The 18761-nt window shown below is 38.4% G+C and overlaps 1 protein-coding gene across 3 annotated transcripts in view; it reads right to left on the reverse strand.

Annotated features, from left to right (window-relative positions):
- The window catches only part of Dnajc1 (DnaJ heat shock protein family (Hsp40) member C1), a 200852-nt gene extending 193453 nt beyond the window's left edge, over positions 1 to 7399 (reverse strand). For all 3 annotated transcript variants that reach the window (XM_063237927.1, XM_003463883.4, XM_013145999.3), the window contains exon 1: positions 6591 to 7399. In XM_063237927.1, coding sequence (XP_063093997.1) covers positions 6591 to 6788 — 198 coding nt within the window. In that variant the 5' untranslated portion in view covers positions 6789 to 7399. The remainder of the gene's footprint in view (positions 1 to 6590) is intronic.
- Between the last annotated feature and the right edge of the window lie 11362 nt (positions 7400 to 18761).

Genomic DNA, 18761 nt, shown 5'->3' on the forward strand with positions numbered 1-18761 from the left:
TTTAATTTAACTCAGAGTCTAGAATGATTCAGTCAACAGGTGGCTCCAAGGCAAGAATATCATGGGGGAAGGGGATGGTAGAGCAAAGCTCCTTAGTTCATGGAGGCCAAGATACAGAGCAAGGGAACAGCATCACATAGGAAAGGAGAGGGACCATACACAGTACCCAAGGCCATGCTTCCATGGCCTATCCAGTGAAACTCATGTATCAGGATTAGTGGTCTCAACACCACCCCACTTCTAACCCCCTCCAACTTCATACTCAAACCACATCTCCTTAAGCCATACTTAATTGCCAAATAAAGACAAGAACATATTCATAATTCTACCTAAGATAATACAACTATCCTGTATACAACTGGACACGCAATAATTCTCTCCTTAAAGTCTCAACAGATCCAACAGTTTTCAAAAGTCCAACTCTAAGTCTCTTTCAAAACTCAATCTCTTAGCTATGAACCTCTGTAAAAATCAAAAGCAAGTTCCATAATCCTAAGGTACAATGGCACAGGGTAAACATTACCATTCCAAGGAGGAATACTGAACAGAAAAGAATCAGACCAAAGCAAGACTGATCATCAGGGCAAACATTAAATCCCATAGCCAGCACCCGGTGTATATGCGGGTAAAATGTGAGCTCCAAAGAGCAGGGGTGGCCCCAACCCTGGACTTGCTGGTGGCAGTCACACATCCTCTCTCAGGCGGGCTCCACTCAGCTGCAGCTTTCCTTGGATGACATTCCACATAACTGGCATCTCCAGTGTTTTGGAGTCTTTGCTGCATCTTTAGCTTCACTCCACAGCTTCATGCACTGCCCTCTCACGCCTTCCTTTGAAATCTAGATAGTACTTGCCTCACTCTACAACTCTTGCATTATGTGAACTAGTAAAGATGGCATCACATGGATATTACTAAGGTCTGCCACCAGCTCAAGCAACAGCCAGATCTCTTTGGACCATGGCTACAGTGGTTTCTTGAGTGCCTAGATGGCTGAGCATGGTGAAATGAATCCCAGGGAACCAATTTCCTAGAAAGTCCTTGAGAAAGGATCCCAGGACTCTCTTCTCAAATGAAAGGCTGGCACTTTTAGACTCCTAAACCTACCACAGAAAGGGTCTTGCTGATTTCTAAGATGCTCTCAAAGCATCTTTCTTCTGGCCCCCATACAAAGCACTTGGTTTCTTTTTAATGGTGCTAATCTCTCTAACAATCATATCTGCCAGGGTCCCAACATCATACCTGATTATTTCTGGGCCAAAATTTAAGTTTTTTGAAATCTTCAGTTTGTTTCTTTTGCTCAATTCCCAGTATAAATCTTGCTAAAAGCAGTTATCATACCACAACTTGAATGTTAGGCTTTCTTAAATTTTCCTGTACCAGATAAATTAGTCCACAACCCTTAATTTCAATCCCCAGCAAAGTTTCAGTCTCATGGGCAAAATGCAGACATATTTTCTGTCACAGTGTAACAAACATGCCTCTCTCCAATTGCCAATGGAGTACTTGTTCCCAACTGAAACCTCCTGAGCCTGACTTTTACCATCCACATTCCTTTCAGCATCTAGGTTTTCTGAACTCTGCCCAGAATAAACCATCAAACTCTGTTTAAAGCATTCTAGGGCTTCTCTAGGCTGCCTCTCCAAGCACTTCCAAACTCCTCCTGTAAACCATTCCACAAGCATGTAAACTACACAGTCAGGTACAATCACAGCAACAACATTATTTCTCTGGCACCAATTTTCTGGATTAATCAGTTTTCCCACTGCTGGGACACAATACTTCACATCCACAACCTAAAGAGGCGAAATTGTAATTTAGTTCATGGTTTAGAGGGACTCAGTCCATAGTTAGTTAGTAGTACCATCCATTAGGATGGGGGCTTACATGGAACAAAAACAGATGGAGGAAGTCAACAGTACAGGCTATCTCTGCATCCTGGCTGCCATGAAGTAGGCAGTTTTCCTGTGCCTTGCCTGTCCACCATAATGTTTCTGCTTCATCATAGGCCTAAAGCAATGACATCAGCTGATCATGGATAGAAACCTTTCAAACTGTGAGCCAAAATAAACCTGTCTTCCTTTAAGTTGTTTTATAGAGGTATTTGGTTTTAGCTAGAAACATTTTCCCTAAAAAGGTTGCTATCCTATACATTTATACATTCTATATATCTGAAAATACAAAATGAAAGATCTTAAAAGGCTTATTAACAGAGTTTAATAAATTAAAATCCAAATGTTTTACAAGCATACGTCACTTAATAATAGCTTTTCTTCCCTTAACCAAGATTTAGCATTTCTTTGAATACTGGATAAAGTTACTTAAAAATAAAGATTTTGAAGAACATTTTTAAGCTTTATAAATGGTAAGAATTTGTAATGACTGACTGGCATCCTTAAGATTACCATCACTTTAGCATAAAGAAAATACTACAACATTTAAGATAATTTAGGTTATCATTATTTCAATTCAGATTTTTAAATGAAATATTTATTGTTGGTTAGAATACTGCATTATAAATGGTACTGTATAAGAAAGTCATGGCCAAAAAGATAATCTAAAAAACAAAACAAAGGGCCAGGGGATGTAGCTCAGCAGCACAGCACCTGCCTGGCAAGTTTTGACTCCTGGTACCAAAAAGTAAACAAACCAAAGAAACCAGAATTGCCAGTGATTCCACAAGAAATAAATGTCTAGCAGGAGTTGCTAGATAAAATATAAATATCATGTGGGATCCCAGAAGTTACTAACAAAAGATCTTTCCATAGCATATCTTTTTTCCTCTCCGCTTTTCATTTTCCTTATCTCCATACTCCTCTGAAAAAAATGCAGTATCTAAAGTGGAATGTCCTATGGATACATAAATGGCACTGACAGACTGAGCCACTAACATGCTGTCTATATTCAACCCTTCCCCAAAGACTTCTGGAGTGCCTTTCTAGACTTCTAGAATCAACTTAAAATACATGAAAAGAGATTCCTTTGCTTAAAAGGGCTGTAGAAGGTCAAGCATAAATGTGACCTATGGAGTTAAAAACTGTCAAGCAACTACTTGTTTAGTTTTAGTTATAATACATTATTTCATTCAGTAAATATTTAAGTGTCCAGTATGTGCCTAATTGTAAAGTAAATAAACAAGAAAGATACTATCTGTCCTGTGCTTAAAGTCATAAAGCCAGGGGGTAACCTAATCAATGTCCTAAAAGTCCTGGGTTATTCCAATTACAGAGCACAGAGAGGGAGCCATGCTTTCCCAGGGGCCATGCTTTCCTGCCCCTGGGTCCCCAGACTTGAATAACCAAATACGTACATGCCAGCTCCATTTGAATGCTAAACAGATACTAAATATTTAGTATTTCCCCAAATTCCTGATTTTCCCTCAACCAGACTTTATTCCAGACTTCCTCAACTCAATAAATGGCAGCTACATCTTTCCAGGTTTTAAAGTACTTTAGACAATACCCTTTAGCATTCTCTTTGATTTCTCTTTTTCTCTTACATCCCACATTTAAACCATCCATAAAATCCTGTCAGTTCTATGTTCACATTAAATTCAGAATCCAACCACTTTATACCACCTCCACATGACCACTCAAGTTTATTCTACACGCTATGCTACAATTATTCCTCTAAGTAACTAATACCTTTTGCACTAAGCTTAACAAAATAAAACTACGGTTTTGAAAATTAAGTCAAATGAAGCATCTCTTCTCTTCAACAACCATGTCTCCACTGGTTTTCCAACTTACTTCTAAAAAAAAGGCCAAAATCCTTATAATGACCTGCAATACCCTACATGCTCGTTCCTTACTGCCTGTGCCTCTGAGTTCACCTATTACCATCTTCCTCAGTCACTCTGCTGCAACTACATGGGCTCCCTTGCTATTTCTCAAACACTAAAGCACGCTTCTGCTCCAAGGCCTCTGCACTTCTTTGAAATTCCTCCTTGACTGGGGATTTATTTAGCTCAGCGGCATAGGCATAAGCGCCTGCCTGGCAAGCACTAGGTTGTGAGTTCAATCCAGGGTTAAAAAAACAAACAAAAAAAAAGAAATTCCTCCACCATGCTACCATCTGAATATCTGAGTTTCTTCAAAATTCATGTTCAGTCGTAATCCCTAATGTGACAGGGCATATGGGGTTGCTTAGGTCATAAGGTAGATCCCTAGCATGCTAATGCAAAAGAAGCTCCAGAGAGCTGCCTTGACCTTTGCTGCTGAAAGGACACAGCAAGAAAATATCATCTATAAGCCAGAAGGCCTTCATTAGACACAGAATCTGCCAGTACTCACCCTTGGACTTCTTAGTTTCCTGGACTATAAGAAATAAATTTCTGTTGTTGAAAAGCTATCTAGTTTATGATATATTGTTATAAGCAATCCAAACAGAACAGGACACAAGCATCCACATGGCTTTTTCCCTAACTTCATTCAGAGGCCTTCTGTGACCATCTAATATTTACAGTTTATATGTTTTCCCTACTAAACTGTTACATGGGGTTGTGGGTTTTGTTTTATATTAAGACTAACTCTAAGTGATTAAAATCCAGCAGACATCAAATAAATCTCTGTTGAATGAACAATAAAACTGACCACAACATAGAGCCAGGGTACCACTGTGAGCTGCCTACCTACTTTGTTCTGTTCCAGAGTGTTGGGCTAGTCCCCAAGTAATAGGTTCTTGCTTGAAAAATTACACATGAAGGACCTTAAACAAGCTGCATTTGTCTCTAGTAAATGTCTGGATCCTTGAAAGTTGTCCAATAAAGTTAAGACTCAAAGTAAAGAGCTTATTCCAATTCATTTCTCTGCTTACACAAAATAAAGTTCCTTCTGACTTTCTTTCCAAATTCAACACAGCTAGGCAGAGAAACACAGATTAAAATAATTTTCTAGATTCTTTTCAAATTCTCCCTCAACAAAGAATCTTCTCAGTTATCTATGCTTCTTTATTTTCCCATCTTTACTCAGACAGTTAAGTGCCCTGGTTGTTTACACTGCTTCATTAACTGCAAAGTAAGTTGCTTAGAATTATAAATGAAAATTCTTTTTTTAAGAAACAAAAATTCTACGGTGGTACATGTGCAGACTTAGATTACATAATCTAAATTTTTTTGAGGGGGAGGTACTGGGGATTGAACTGGAGACCTAGTACTTGCCAGGCAGATGCTGCTGAGCTAAACTCCCAGCCCCCATAATCTAAAATTTAAACCACCACTCTTCAATATCTGTATTCTCTTAAAGCAGCTTAATTTCCACGACCAAATGGAAAGTATCTTCAAGATTTTCAGATAAATTATGTATAAGGCTCTCCCAAACAAATTTTAACCGTTCCTGAGAATTCTAATTATTCTCAGTATTACAGGCATTCTGAAAAGTTAGTGTTCAAACATACAGCTTCATTGTTGGCACACATATTGCATCACTATTTACTCTGAAAATGCTGTACAATTTGTCTTTATGGGCAGGAAATGACACTAGGTGACACTTGGTCATTACAAAATTCTTTGCACACAAGCTTCTGAAGTGGGAGATGGAGTTCTTCCTCAACTTAAATGCAAATACACTCTAACACTTTTATATCCAATAATAGAATGAAAATGCAGTACTTGAAAATCAATTTTTCATTTAAAAATCCAATAGTTCATCCAAATTTATAATAACCAGTATGCATGTCATATTTAGTCAGGTGAAGTCTGGCTTAAGTGACAACCATAGATAAACTTTAAATTTTTTTTCTTAGCCCCAAAATTATTCAAAATATTGTCTGATGGGCTCAATCGGATCGTGTGTAAGTCTAAGTCGTTCACTCCATAATCCTGAAATCAGTGAAATGTCATCCTCTCCTTGACACTAGGATTCCTGTAGCAACAGGGCAAAGGCCGTATCCTCGAGGGCACCAAAGGAAAAAAGTAATTGGCTTATATGAGGTAAAGTCTCAAGCTGAAAAAGGAAAAGGAAACACCGCGAAAAGCAAAGCAAAAAGAAACTGATCTTGTACTCCAACAACACCCGAAGTACCTGCATTGCCCTGAAATCTTCCTAGTTTCTCCTGAGTTCTGGGACTAACTCGGCAGAGGTTTTAGATGCCTCCAGATTTCTACACTGTGATACGAACTCCCATCTAACAGGCTCAAAAGATTATAAAAAGGCAAGGTTAAGAAAACTTACTGCCACAGGCACTAACCAAAATGCATTCCTCGCTTCCCGGAAAGGAAGTAAGTGGAAAGATGACAACTGAGAGTGTCACACAGGTACTTTCTCATATTCGTGGAGGCGGGAAAGGAAAAGGTAGATGTAAAAGGGGAGGAACATCACTTTGCCTTCTTTGTAGGGGGCTGGATCTCCCGGAAGCCAAGAGCGAGAAGAACGTGTCACCACCACCCCGGCTGGTGGCACCGTGCAGCCTGTCCCTGAGACTCGAACCTTAGAGGTTGGGGAGGTCAGCGTCGGGGCAGGCTGTGCTTACGAAAGACTCAGGGGATCTCGATGAGCTCCAAGCCCAACCCGAGGCCCCGTCCGCCCTCCCGCGCGGCTCGGCGGAGGAAGCGGGCAGAGCCGCCTGCGCGGCCCCGCCTGCGCGCTCGCGCGTACCTGCTGCACCCCGAGGAACTGGTAGAAGTTAAGCTGCACCTCCTCCACCAAGTCGAACAACTCCAGGTCTCCGCTCTCCCAGCCTCGCGCCGGCCCCACGGCCACCAGAAGCAGGAGCCAGAGCGGCGGCAAGAGCGGCGCGAATCGGGGCCGGCGGCTCTGAGGAAATCGCGCCGGCCCGGAACCGGGAGTCCACATCGCGCGGGGCTCAGAAAGGTCACCCGCCGCGCAGAGCCAGCGGCCAAGCACGGGGACGTGGCAGGCAGCGCCGGCTGAGAGAACTGTGCCCGTTGGCCAGAGCACCGGTAGCCCTGGCCGGGACGGCTGGTGTCAGCAGGAGCGCAGGGCAGGCGGGAGCGCGGGTGCGCGGGCGGGGTCAGGACCTGCTCTCTTGCTCGGACCCTTACCCCCGGGCCTACAGACAGCTGGAGAGCCAGCAGCGGGCGCCGGGGTTGCCGAGGGGGAGAGGCTTCCCCTCACCTCAGCCTATCCCAGGCCTTGCTTCCGGTGACATCACGTCTCCTAGCAACTACGAGCGCGAGGCGGGGCCGGAAGTAGAGACGCCCAGCGCACCATAGCTGGGCCTCAGAACACCGCGTCTCAGTAGACAGCGAGCCTAGAACCCTCCTAAGATGTGTTTGCCCAGTTTGCGACGTGCACACAGACATCACGAATATGTCGGCAGCATCCCGCGTTAGAGGTTTCCCTCAGAATAGCTACCACCATGTCCTCTCCTGCATACTGAGTACTGAAAAGATTCTTGAAGGCATATTTATTATGGCTTGTGTTCCATACGTTTCGTTTATTCCACCATCACCAAAGGTCGGAGGAATTGAACTACTGCCTAAGAGAAACAAATCTAATGAGTAGTCGAGGGTATCTCTAGATATATAGAGATATAGGGAAATATAGGGAAACAGAAATATAGGGAAATATAGGGAAACAGAAAAAGAACTTGAACTAGGACAAAAAGTATACCGTTTAGAATTATGCTGAGCAGAGATAGTACCATAAAATAGGCAGCTTGTAGAATTCATAATGGCAGCTCAATAGTTTTAAGAGGGCCGGGTATTTAAGCTCAGTGGCATAAGTACCTGCGTGGCAAGTGCGAGGTGTTGAATTCAATCCCTGGTACCGAAAAAAATAAATATAGTAATAATAATAATAGTTTTAAGGGAAATGTAACCCGTCTAGGTTGAAAGATGTGGGCTGAAAACTTCTCTTCAATGGCTCATCTCCTAGTGTTACATTGCTTCAATGTACTTTTAAATGACTTTTAAATTTTTTAAATGTTCAATGACTTTTAAATTTTTTCCTCCATCACTATTGTCTTACGTGAACTTTATTCTCTTCCAGCCTTCTCTTTCTAATCCCCTCACTCGCTGTTCTAATTGATGAAGTAAAGGGCAACAAAAAATGTTTTTGTAACTCAATGACTACCTACTTGTGAAAGTTTGTGTTGTGCTTTTTCTTATTAGATCTGGCCCCTTAAATCCAGCTCAATAAGGCAATGATAAATCTACTTTTTTTTTTTTTTTTTTTTTTGTCTTTTTCATTTTTACCGGTACCAGGGATTGAACTCACGACCGCCTGCTTGCAAGGCAGGTGCTTATGCCGCTGAGCTAAATCCCCAGGCCCTAAATCTACTTTTGATAAATGGGGCAACAAAAAAATGCTTGTGTAACTCAGTGACTAGCCCAGCTGTGAAAGTTTGCTTTGTGGGTCTCTTACTGGATCTGCCCCCCCCCCACATCCAGCTGAGTAAGGCAGTGATAAATCTGTTTTAATAAATGATACCTATATGGTTTGATAAAGATTGGAAAAAATTTACATTAGGAGCTATTATAGAGTTTTGGAAACATTTTTAGACAAAATCATAAATGAATGCTTTATAATGACATATATTCTTTTTTGTTTTGGTTTTTTAAAATAGGGCCAGGGTCTTGCTGTGTAGTTCATGCTGGCCTTGAACTCACTGTGTAGGCCAGGCTGGGCTTGAACTCAGGGTGATCCTTCTACCTCAGTTACCTTAGTGCTGGGATTACAGGTGTGCACCACCACATCTATCTTATATATCCTTGAATTAATCATTTACTTTTTTCTAATTCTATTTTTATTAGTCCGTGTTTGAAGTATTTAGTGTTTACATTCTTTGTATGGAATTCGTATACATACATAACACATCTCAATTCCTTTTTCATCCTCTTCCCCTGAATTAGTCATTTTAATCTCTCATGAAGTTGGCCTTTTGGAAACACCAAGGCAGGAGTGTCAGATCTGCTAGGGTTGTTATACCAAACACCTCTGCCTGGGTAGCTTAACCAGTTCTGGAGGTTAATGCCAGATGGCCATTTTCCTGTTACATCTCTGCATGGCCTGCGAAGAGTGAGGGGTACGGAATGAAAGATCTCCTGTCTCTTCCTTTATCCCCATCATGGGGAATCAGCCTCATGAGCTCATTTAAACTATCAAAAGACACTACCCCTAAATACTATGACACTGGAGAGTAGAGTGCTGACATAGAATTTTGGAAGGGCCCAAACAGTCTGTAACAAAGGACATTACCTGTTTGGTGTCCCCAGTGCTGAGCACAATGCACAGTGCATGATAGCACTCAATTAGTTGAACTGAATCCTGTGAATACTTCTCTTCCATCCCCTCACTATCACTCTCATTTTTAACATATCAATTTTCTTAAAGTGACTCATCATCTACAAGGAAGACATCTTTTTAAGGCCAAGGTGACACAAAATTGGAGTCTATTCAGCTCAGTACTTCTTACTGACACAAAGTATTACTCTTTTTTTTTTTTTTTTTTTTATTTAAGAGGAGAAAGAGAAAAACACAAAACAAACCAAAGCGGCGTAAGGGTACACGCAATACAGAACTACAAAAAAACAAAACAAAACAAAACAAAAAAACATAATAGTAAGAAATCACCTGCTAGTAGATTACACACTATCTTCTTGAAAATAGTTCCTCAAATCACAGTATCAAAGAACACAAGGTGGACATTTAAACAGGGAGACTGCAAACAGCTGTGTTCAATGTTCCAAAAACATTGATAAAGTCAGCTATTTAACACCCCCAAACACACTTGCTGTTATATCCGTTAGAGCTCTTTTTCTTTTTTTTTTCCTTCTCTTTTTTACAACAAAATTTACACATCTTGGATTTTATTACTCCTTAGTGCTTATTACTTTCTTTGGGGCGGGGGGAAGAATACAGTCAAATATGGCAAAACAAAGCTGTCAGTCAATACCAAGGATAGACATAGCACATGGTGTAGAACAGAGTACAAGTTTATCAACAATGGTTATCAACGTTGTCCCTTGTTTCCTTAAAAAGAATTGTCTATCTCATTAGATATTATAAAGTTGGACAAAACAGTAGAGAACAAGACCAATAAAACTTAGGCATTGTAAACATTACAGGACTTCCAAAGAAGACAATAGTCAAACCAGAATGGGTATCTTAGTGAATCTTATTGTCTTCAAAGTAGTTGCCTATGTCTTCAAACTTGATACTATCATATAGAATGGAACAGAGTCTAATCAGTCAAAACAAGATCGTGGGAGTACTACAGGACTTCAAAACAAGTTAATAGGAAATCAAAAAGAGTTACTATTTATATATCCTAATTTTTTTGAATTTTTTCTTTAATTAAGACAAACATAAGAAATGACTAATTTTTTTTTGAAACAATAAGGGGGAGATTGAGATAAAACAGGACATAACAATATAACAATAGAGGTCACAGCATGACTGTTTCAACAACCTAGTACTTCACCACCTTATAACCTGACTTAATAGTAGTTACCATAGTGTCTTTTTCCTTGAAATATTTGGATAAAACTTCATATACTCTAGCTTCAAATATTTTCATATCAAGAAGCCCAGAATAAAGCCTTTCTAATTAATGAGTGAAAACTTTATAAGGCTTCAAGGCCACCCAATGGGGAATCATGATTACCACATATTTTTATATATTTGAATCATTATTTACATTAGGGAAACTATTCGGTATTCACACATGCGAGATTGATTTATTTCACTAATGAGTATGGTCTCAAGCGGCGCCCATTTATTGATAAATATCTCAATGTGATCCTTCTTTATAGCTGAATAATACTCCATTGTATAGAAATACCACAACTTTTTTATCCATTCCTCAGTTGATGGGCACTTGGGTTGTTTCCAAGATCTGGCGATTACAAATTGTGCTGCTATAAACATAGGTGCACATATATCACTGTGGTATGATGCTTTCAGTTCTTCTGGGAATATGCCTAGAAGTGGAATAGCTGGAATAAATGGGATTTCCAGTCCCAACTTTTTGAGAAATCTCCAGACAGATCTCCACAAAGGCTGTACCAGTCTACACTCCCACCAACAGTGCAGGAGAGTTCCTTTTTCCCCACAGCCTCTCCAGCATTTGTTGTCGGTTTTCTTGATCCTGGCCATTCTTTCAGGAGTGAGATGGTATCTCAGTGTGGTTTTAATTTGCATTTCTCTAATGACCAATGATGATGAGCATTTTTTCATGTATTTATTTGCCATTTGCATTTCTTCATCTGAGAACTGCATATTCATCTCAGATGCCCATTTTTGGATTGGATCACAAAGTATTACTCTTGAAGTTCCAATAATATTTATTTATTCTGAGATGATGTTCTTGCTTGTCCAGGTTACTACAGAGTTGTGCCAGTTACGTAATGAATTTGAAATGTAGAAAAGCCCCAGGTATTCATCCAGTTTTCCACAGGAAATTTGCTGAGTCCTGGGATGATGCAGAAGGTTGAGAGGCTGAGCCTGATGGTACAGTGAAATCACCCTGTACTCTGCCAGTGCATATAAAAGAAGGAACCTGCCTCAGTGTTATGATTTGTGTCTAGATGTCTTCCCAAAGTCTCCTAAGGTCACAGAGTTTTTTCAGAAGTGATTGATTCTAGAGTATGTGATTGACTTGAAGTACAATGCTGGGATTAAGGGTGATGGAATTAAGGGTGGATGATTGCTGCAGTCCAATGATTAGATTGGCACCACCCTAATCCCAGTAGCTTTATATTATATAATATAAGGGACATAAAAAAGCTTATCTCTCATTTGTTGCTATTTTCCGCCACTCTGAGCTGTTGCCCCTCTGGCATGTGCTACTCTGCCTTGGACCTAGTTGATAGTGGACTAAAACCTCTACAAACTGTGAGCTAAATAAACCTTTCCCTCTTTAACTTGTGAGTGTTGGATATTTTGTGTCAGCAATGAGAAAATAATTCACCTGGATATACAAGCAGTTTTTCTACTCAAGACATTTACAGTTATTTTTAAAGGTGTGCAAATAGGAGAGTAAGATCTAAGTTTAAAACCTCTTAAAAGATAGAACTGAAACTTCAAGGCAGAAGAGGCAGGCATCTTGCTGGCATCCAATAAAAAGCTCAGAGGAATGATATATGAAGAAAAGAGAAAAACCAGAAGTAGACTGAGTTTTACTAAAACTGCAATTTATACCAGCTCAGACTGGCTTTACATAATCATATTATCATTCTGTTTTCATTTTTAGAAGAAAATACCATAAGTATATTACATGTAGGGTTTTATAAATAAATTTGTACATGATGACAAGAGCAAGAAAATTTCACTGATAATGAAACTCACATATAGATAAAAGGAGACTCACAGATAAACTACATGTTGGAGTCCAGATAATAACTTCGAAATAATAATTAAAATAGAAGAAAAAGTGGAAAATGGACAAAAACTAAAGAATTTTAACAGTGATTAAGAATCTGCAAAAAGGGCCGAGGATTTAGCTCAGTGGCATAAGAGCCTGCCTGACAAGCGCAAGGTCATGAGTTCAATCCCCAATACTGGAAAAAAAAAATCTGAAAATAAATAAATAAAAGGAAAAATCTTGAATTCAAAAATGTAGTACCTATAATAAGGAACTTGGATGAGTTTAACAGCTGATCCAAAACAGCAGAATAAAGGATTAAGAAATTCTAGGATAGGTCAAGAAAAAAGTAACCCAAACCAAAACACAAAAAGTAAAAACGATATGGAAAAGAGACTAGACATTTAAAGGATTATGAGTGATAAATAAATAGGCATAGGTGTAACTAGAGTCCTAAAGAAAAAGAGAAAGAAAATATGAGGTAAGTAAATATTTGATGAAGTATTAACAGGGATTTTACAGAAATAACAAAAGACATAAAACTACAGGTGAAAAAAAATCAACTCAAAATGGAGTATGAACTCCATACAATAAAACTCATACAATGAAACTCATACAATAAAAAATTAGGAGTAAATCTTAAATATGACACCAAAGTGTAAATTCTAAAATTTAAAAAATTCCAATTAAAAAATTGATAAAAGGGGCTACATAGAAATTAAAAAACTTTATATTTACAAGGAGAATCATCAAAAAAATTGCAATGGGACTTCTGGGCAGATGACGGAGCAGTAAGCAGTAGAGAAAACAGCCTTTCTGAGAATCACCTCTCAAAGGCTGACATACAGCATCAAAAGAGAAAAGTGAGTCTCCTGGATCCAGGAAGCATCTGAACTGCAAACTGAAGCCCATGGAGAGAGTAAAAATAAAAACTCCGACAAAAAGAAGGCAGTAGCTGGTGGCACCTTCTCCCTGAGATGGGATTCATTGCATGAGAGGAACTGCTCAAACCTGTGGACACAGAGACACAGTGACAGTGACAGGTGGTGAACCCGGAGACCTCTGAAGAGAGACATGGCAGTGGAGGGGTGCAGCAGACATGGAAGCCTGCACTGGCTGGCACTGTTGGTCCTAATAATTCATGACTGAGATTAAATAAGGGTCATAAAAAATACGATGGCACAGTGCCAAAGAACCAGCGACTAGGCCAAGCAAGCAACAACTTCTCATCTCCAACAAACTGAAGAAATAAGATCTTCCAACAGACTCAAAACCCAAAAACCAGCTATACCTGGAAGGTACCTCAGAGAAGTAATCATCACCTAAGGATATTAAATACTACCAATAAAGCAACCTACCATAGGCAATTTACAAGCATCACCTAGGAATTAAACTTTAAAAAGAGAGAACATAAAATGAGAAGACAATTAAGCAAAATCTACATCTAATCAGACATCTAATTCACTAAAGGAAAATCCAGAGGGCAGTGAGGTGGGACAATCTGAAAGCCCTCCCACCAGGTCTCTCTGAAATGGAAACAACAAAGCAATTGAATGAGGTTCTGGAAAAAAAGAAATCAGAAATAATCTCTCAGTTAATTTCAGAGATTACCAAAATATACACCATGCTTAGCGACACAGGGCAGACACAGACAAAAAAAAAAAATAGATGATCTTAAGCAAATTATGTAAACTCAGCATAGGAAAGAAATGGAATCCATAGAGCAGACTCAAGCAGATAACCAGGAGAATTAAAAACTCCTTTGAAAATATTTGATGCAGATTAGTCCAAAGTGAGGACAGTGTCTCAGATATTGAAGACAGACTTGCAGTTACCAACCAGGAAAAGAAAGATTTCTTTTTTTTTTTTTTTTAATTTAAAGAGAGAAGAAAAAAAAAAAAGACATTAAAAAAACAATACAGGGCCTGGGGATTTAGCTCAGTGGCATAAGCGCCTGCCTTGCAAACAGACAGTCGTGAGTTCAATCCCTGGTACCGATAAAAACGAAAAAGACCAAAAAAAAAAAAAAAAAAACAACAAAAAACAATGCAGTAAAAGGGTACAAATAATACAGTATTTCTAGAAAAAAATATATACGGTACGAAATCACCAGTTAATAGGCTACACCTTATCTTCCCAGAAACAGTTGTCCATATCACTAAATTAAAGCATATAAAGTGAACATTCATACAGTGAAATTGGAGACAGTTCCGTTCAATGATCCAACAAAAGCTCAGTTATATGGTTTTCCATCCTACACTCTCAAACATACCTGCGGTTATATCCCTTAGTCCACCTTACTTTCCTCTCTTTTTTTACAGTAACAATTAGACTTTTAGGGTTTTATTACTCTTATGGTTCTTATTACTTTTTTGAAGAGAATAAAAACAAATGTGACTAAGCAAAACAGTCAGAACAGAAGGGTGGGCATAGCACGTGATGCAAAAATAGAATACCAGGTGATCAAAAGTGGTTACCATTGTGCCTCTTGCTATTTTTAAATTGAGTTGTCTATATCATCAGGTATAATAGAATTGATCAAAACAATACGGAACAAAACCAATAAAATCCACACTGAGGACCCTACAGGACTTCGAAAAAAAAAAAAGAATGATAGTCAATCCATATTGGGCATCATAGTATATCTTATTGCCTTCAAAGTGGTTGCCTATACCCTCAAACTTGATACTATCAAACAAAATAGAATATATAATAATCAGACAGAACAAGATGGGGAGAGCAATACTGGGGTTCAAGTCAGGTTAATAGGACAACAAAAATGTTACTATAATATGTCCTGTTATTCTTTAATTTAGTTTTCCCTTAAAAAGAAAGATTTCTAAAAAATATCAAGGAACCGTGGGAAATCAATCCAGCAATCAATCTCATCAATTGCTAGATGAGACAAAAATAATTTAAGATTGATTGGAATCAATGAAAAGCAAGAATATACTACAAGTGACATTAAAAATATTCACAGATAGGGTAAGCACCCATGGCATGGGCCGGGAGGAGAACTAGAGCTCCCAAGATCCGGCCATGGTGGGACTTAAGCAGCTTATTCACCCGCCCTCTTGGTAAGCGCCCATGGCGTGGGCCAGGAAGAGAACCATTACCTGTGAGCCTACTTCCACGTAGTCTGAAAATCAAGCACCCTTCCCCCAACCCCCATAGCTACTGGGGATAGATGTCTCAGCATCTCTTGGGATGTTGACCATATGCAGTATACAAATATGGGGGATTTCCTTCTATCTTCTGTTTGAAGGTTGTTTTCACTGTTTTGTTATGTTTCTTTTGCTCTATTCAGTATTCTCAATTGGTTTTATAGTATTCTATTTTTGGTTTGATTTTGCTATACCTAATTGACTGGACAACTATTGTGAAGTTAACAAGATATACCATAGTGCCTATTACTACTATCCCAGTATCCTACTGTGAAATCCTGTACCAATTTCACTGCATTGTCTCGATTGGCTTTGTTATGTCTTGTTCTGTTGCATTTTTACTACTTTCAAAATAAAATTTAAGAAAAAATATTCACAGACAGCATGATGGAAAACTTTCCTAGTAGAGAAAAGAATTTGACATCCAGATAAATGAGGCATATAGAGCTCCAGTTAGCAAGGTTCAAAAACAACAACAACAACAAAACTACAGTCAGGCATATCATAGTCAAGATTCCAGAAATTCAACACACAAATAGAATCTTAAAAGCTGTTAGAAAAGAAAAACAAATTGGGAGCTGGGCATATAGCTCAGCAGCACAAATGCCTGCCTGGAAAGTACAAGGTCCTGAGTTCAATGCCCTGTACCAAAAACAAAAACAAACAAGTAACCTATAAAGGAAAGCTCATCAGAATTAGAGCTGACTTCTCAGCACAAACTCTCAAGTCAAGGAGAGCTAGAGGGTGAAGTACTTCAAGTTTGAGAGGAAAACTTTCAATCCATATTGATGTACCCTGCAAAATATCTTTCAAAATTCATGGAGAAATAAGATACTTTCATGACAAAGAAAATCTGAGGAAATTTATGTCCACAAAACCAGCACTCCAAAATATTCTAAAGGACATTCTATAAAAAAGATAATAAGAACTATAGCTCCATGACCCCCAACAGAAGAAATCCATCTGGAAAGGGAAACAATTATAGGGAGGAGAAAAAGTGGGGAGCCAACAACAGGAAAATAACATGAGAACGATAAGTCCATACATAGCAATTATAACCATCACTGTTAATGATCTCCGTGCACAATCAAAAGACACAGAGTGGCAGGATGGATCAAGAAATAAGATCCAACAATACGCTGTATACAAGAAACATATTTAATTCAAAAGGAAATTAATAGACTGAAACTCAAAGAATGGAAAACAATACTCCATGTGACAGGAACCCAGAAAAAAGCAGGGATAGGTATTCTATTTGCAGAAAAAGTGAATTTCAAGTCAAGACTGATCAAGAGAAATAAATATGGGCACTATATCCTCATAAAGGGAACAATCCAAGAGGAAGAGCTAACAATCATAAATATATATACAACAAATATCAGTGTACCCAACTATATAACATAATTATTAATGGACATGAAAAATCAAATAAGACCTAATACAATTGTATTGAGAAAACTCAATAGCCCACTGTCACAAAGTGACAGATCAACTACACAAAATAATCAATAATGAAATATTAGAACTAAATAAAGCTTTTGAACAAATGGACCTAGTAGATGTCTATAGACTGTTCTGCCTCACAGCATCACAATTCGCATTCTTCTCTGCTGCACAGCTTCCAAAACACAGACCATGTACTGGTTCACAGAATGTGCTTAAGTAAATGCAAAGGAATGGAAATTATCCCACACATATTATCAGACCATGGTTCAATGAAATCGAAAATCCATGCCAAAGGAAACCACAAGAACTTAGTGAACACATGGAAATTAAATAGCACCCGACTAAACAACCAATGGGTCACAAATGAAATTAAAGAAGAAATTAGACAGTTTTTACAGTTCAATGATAATGATAATACAACATACCAGAACATTTGGGACACAGTGAAAGCAATCTTAAGAGGGAGATTTATAGCAGTAAATACCCATATCAGGAAACAGACCAAGCACATATAGACAATTTAATGTTGGACCTCAAATTTCTAGAAAAAGAAGAGCAGGCTAAACCAAAAGTTTGTACAAGGGAGGAAATTATAAAGATCAGAGCAAAAATCAACACACTGGAGACTTAAAAAAAATACAAAGAATCAATGAATTGAAGAGTTGGTCATTTAAAAGATTAAATTAAACAAACCCTTAGCCAACCTTATCCAAAAAAGGAAAGAAAAGACTCAAATCCACACAATTAGGAATGAAAAGGCTGAAATCACAACAGACCCTGTAGAAATCCAGAAAAACATCTATACCTACTTTGGAAACTTATATTCTAATAAGATGGAAAATACAGAAGAAATGGACAGATTCCTAGATATTTATGAATTACCAAAGCTGTATCAAGAAGATATAAAAATCCTAAATAACCCAATATCAATCAATGAAATTGAACAGGTAAGTTAGAACCTATCAACAAAGAAAATCCCAGGCCCTGACGGATTCATTGCTGAATTCTACAAGAAATTTAGGGAAGACTTAACACCTCTAATTCTTGGACTCATTAATGAAATTGAATGGGAACCAGTGCTTCCAAATTCATTCCTGGAAGCAAGAATTACTGTGATACCAAAACCGGAAAAGGACCCAACTAACAAAGAGAATTACAGGCCAATTTACCTAATGAACACTGATGCAAAAGCCCTCAGTGAGATACTGGCAGACAGACTGCAGCAAATTGTCAAGAAGATTGTATACCATGATCAAGTGAGATTCATCCCAGGGATGCAGAGATGGTTCAATAAATGTAAATCCATACATGATGTATACAGGTTAACAGAGCCAGTGACAAAAATCATATGATCATCTCAATAGATGCAGAAAAAGCTTTTAACAAAGACCACACCAATTCATGATAAAATCCTACAGAAAGTTGGAATAAATGGTCTTTATCTCAATCTGATAAAAGCCACTTATGACAAAGAAACAGCCAACATCATACTAAATGGACAAAAACTTTTACTGTAGCATCAGGAACAAGACAAGGATGTCCACTGTCACCACTCTTACTCAACATAGTCCTGGAAACTTTAACTAGAGCAATTAAACAAGAGCAAGAAATAAAAGGAATAAAAATTGGAAAGAAAGAAGTTAAACTATTGTTATTTTCAGATAACATGGTACTCTACTTAGAAAACTCCAAAACTTAGCTGAACAACAACAAAAGACAGCCACCTAATTTTTTAAAATGGGCATTTGAATAGACATTTGTCCAAAAGTGATATGTAAATGGACTATAGTCACATAAAAAGACACTTGAAAACTTTATCCATTAAGTAAATGCAACTTAAGACTACAAAGAAATACCACTTCACACTCAATAGAATGGATGTAGTAAAGA

The sequence above is a fragment of the Cavia porcellus genome, unplaced genomic scaffold (assembly GCF_034190915.1).
Source record: "Cavia porcellus strain 051 isolate PalLab524CR breed Dunkin Hartley unplaced genomic scaffold, mCavPor4.1 scaffold_27, whole genome shotgun sequence".
Taxonomy (NCBI): Eukaryota; Metazoa; Chordata; class Mammalia; order Rodentia; family Caviidae; genus Cavia; species Cavia porcellus.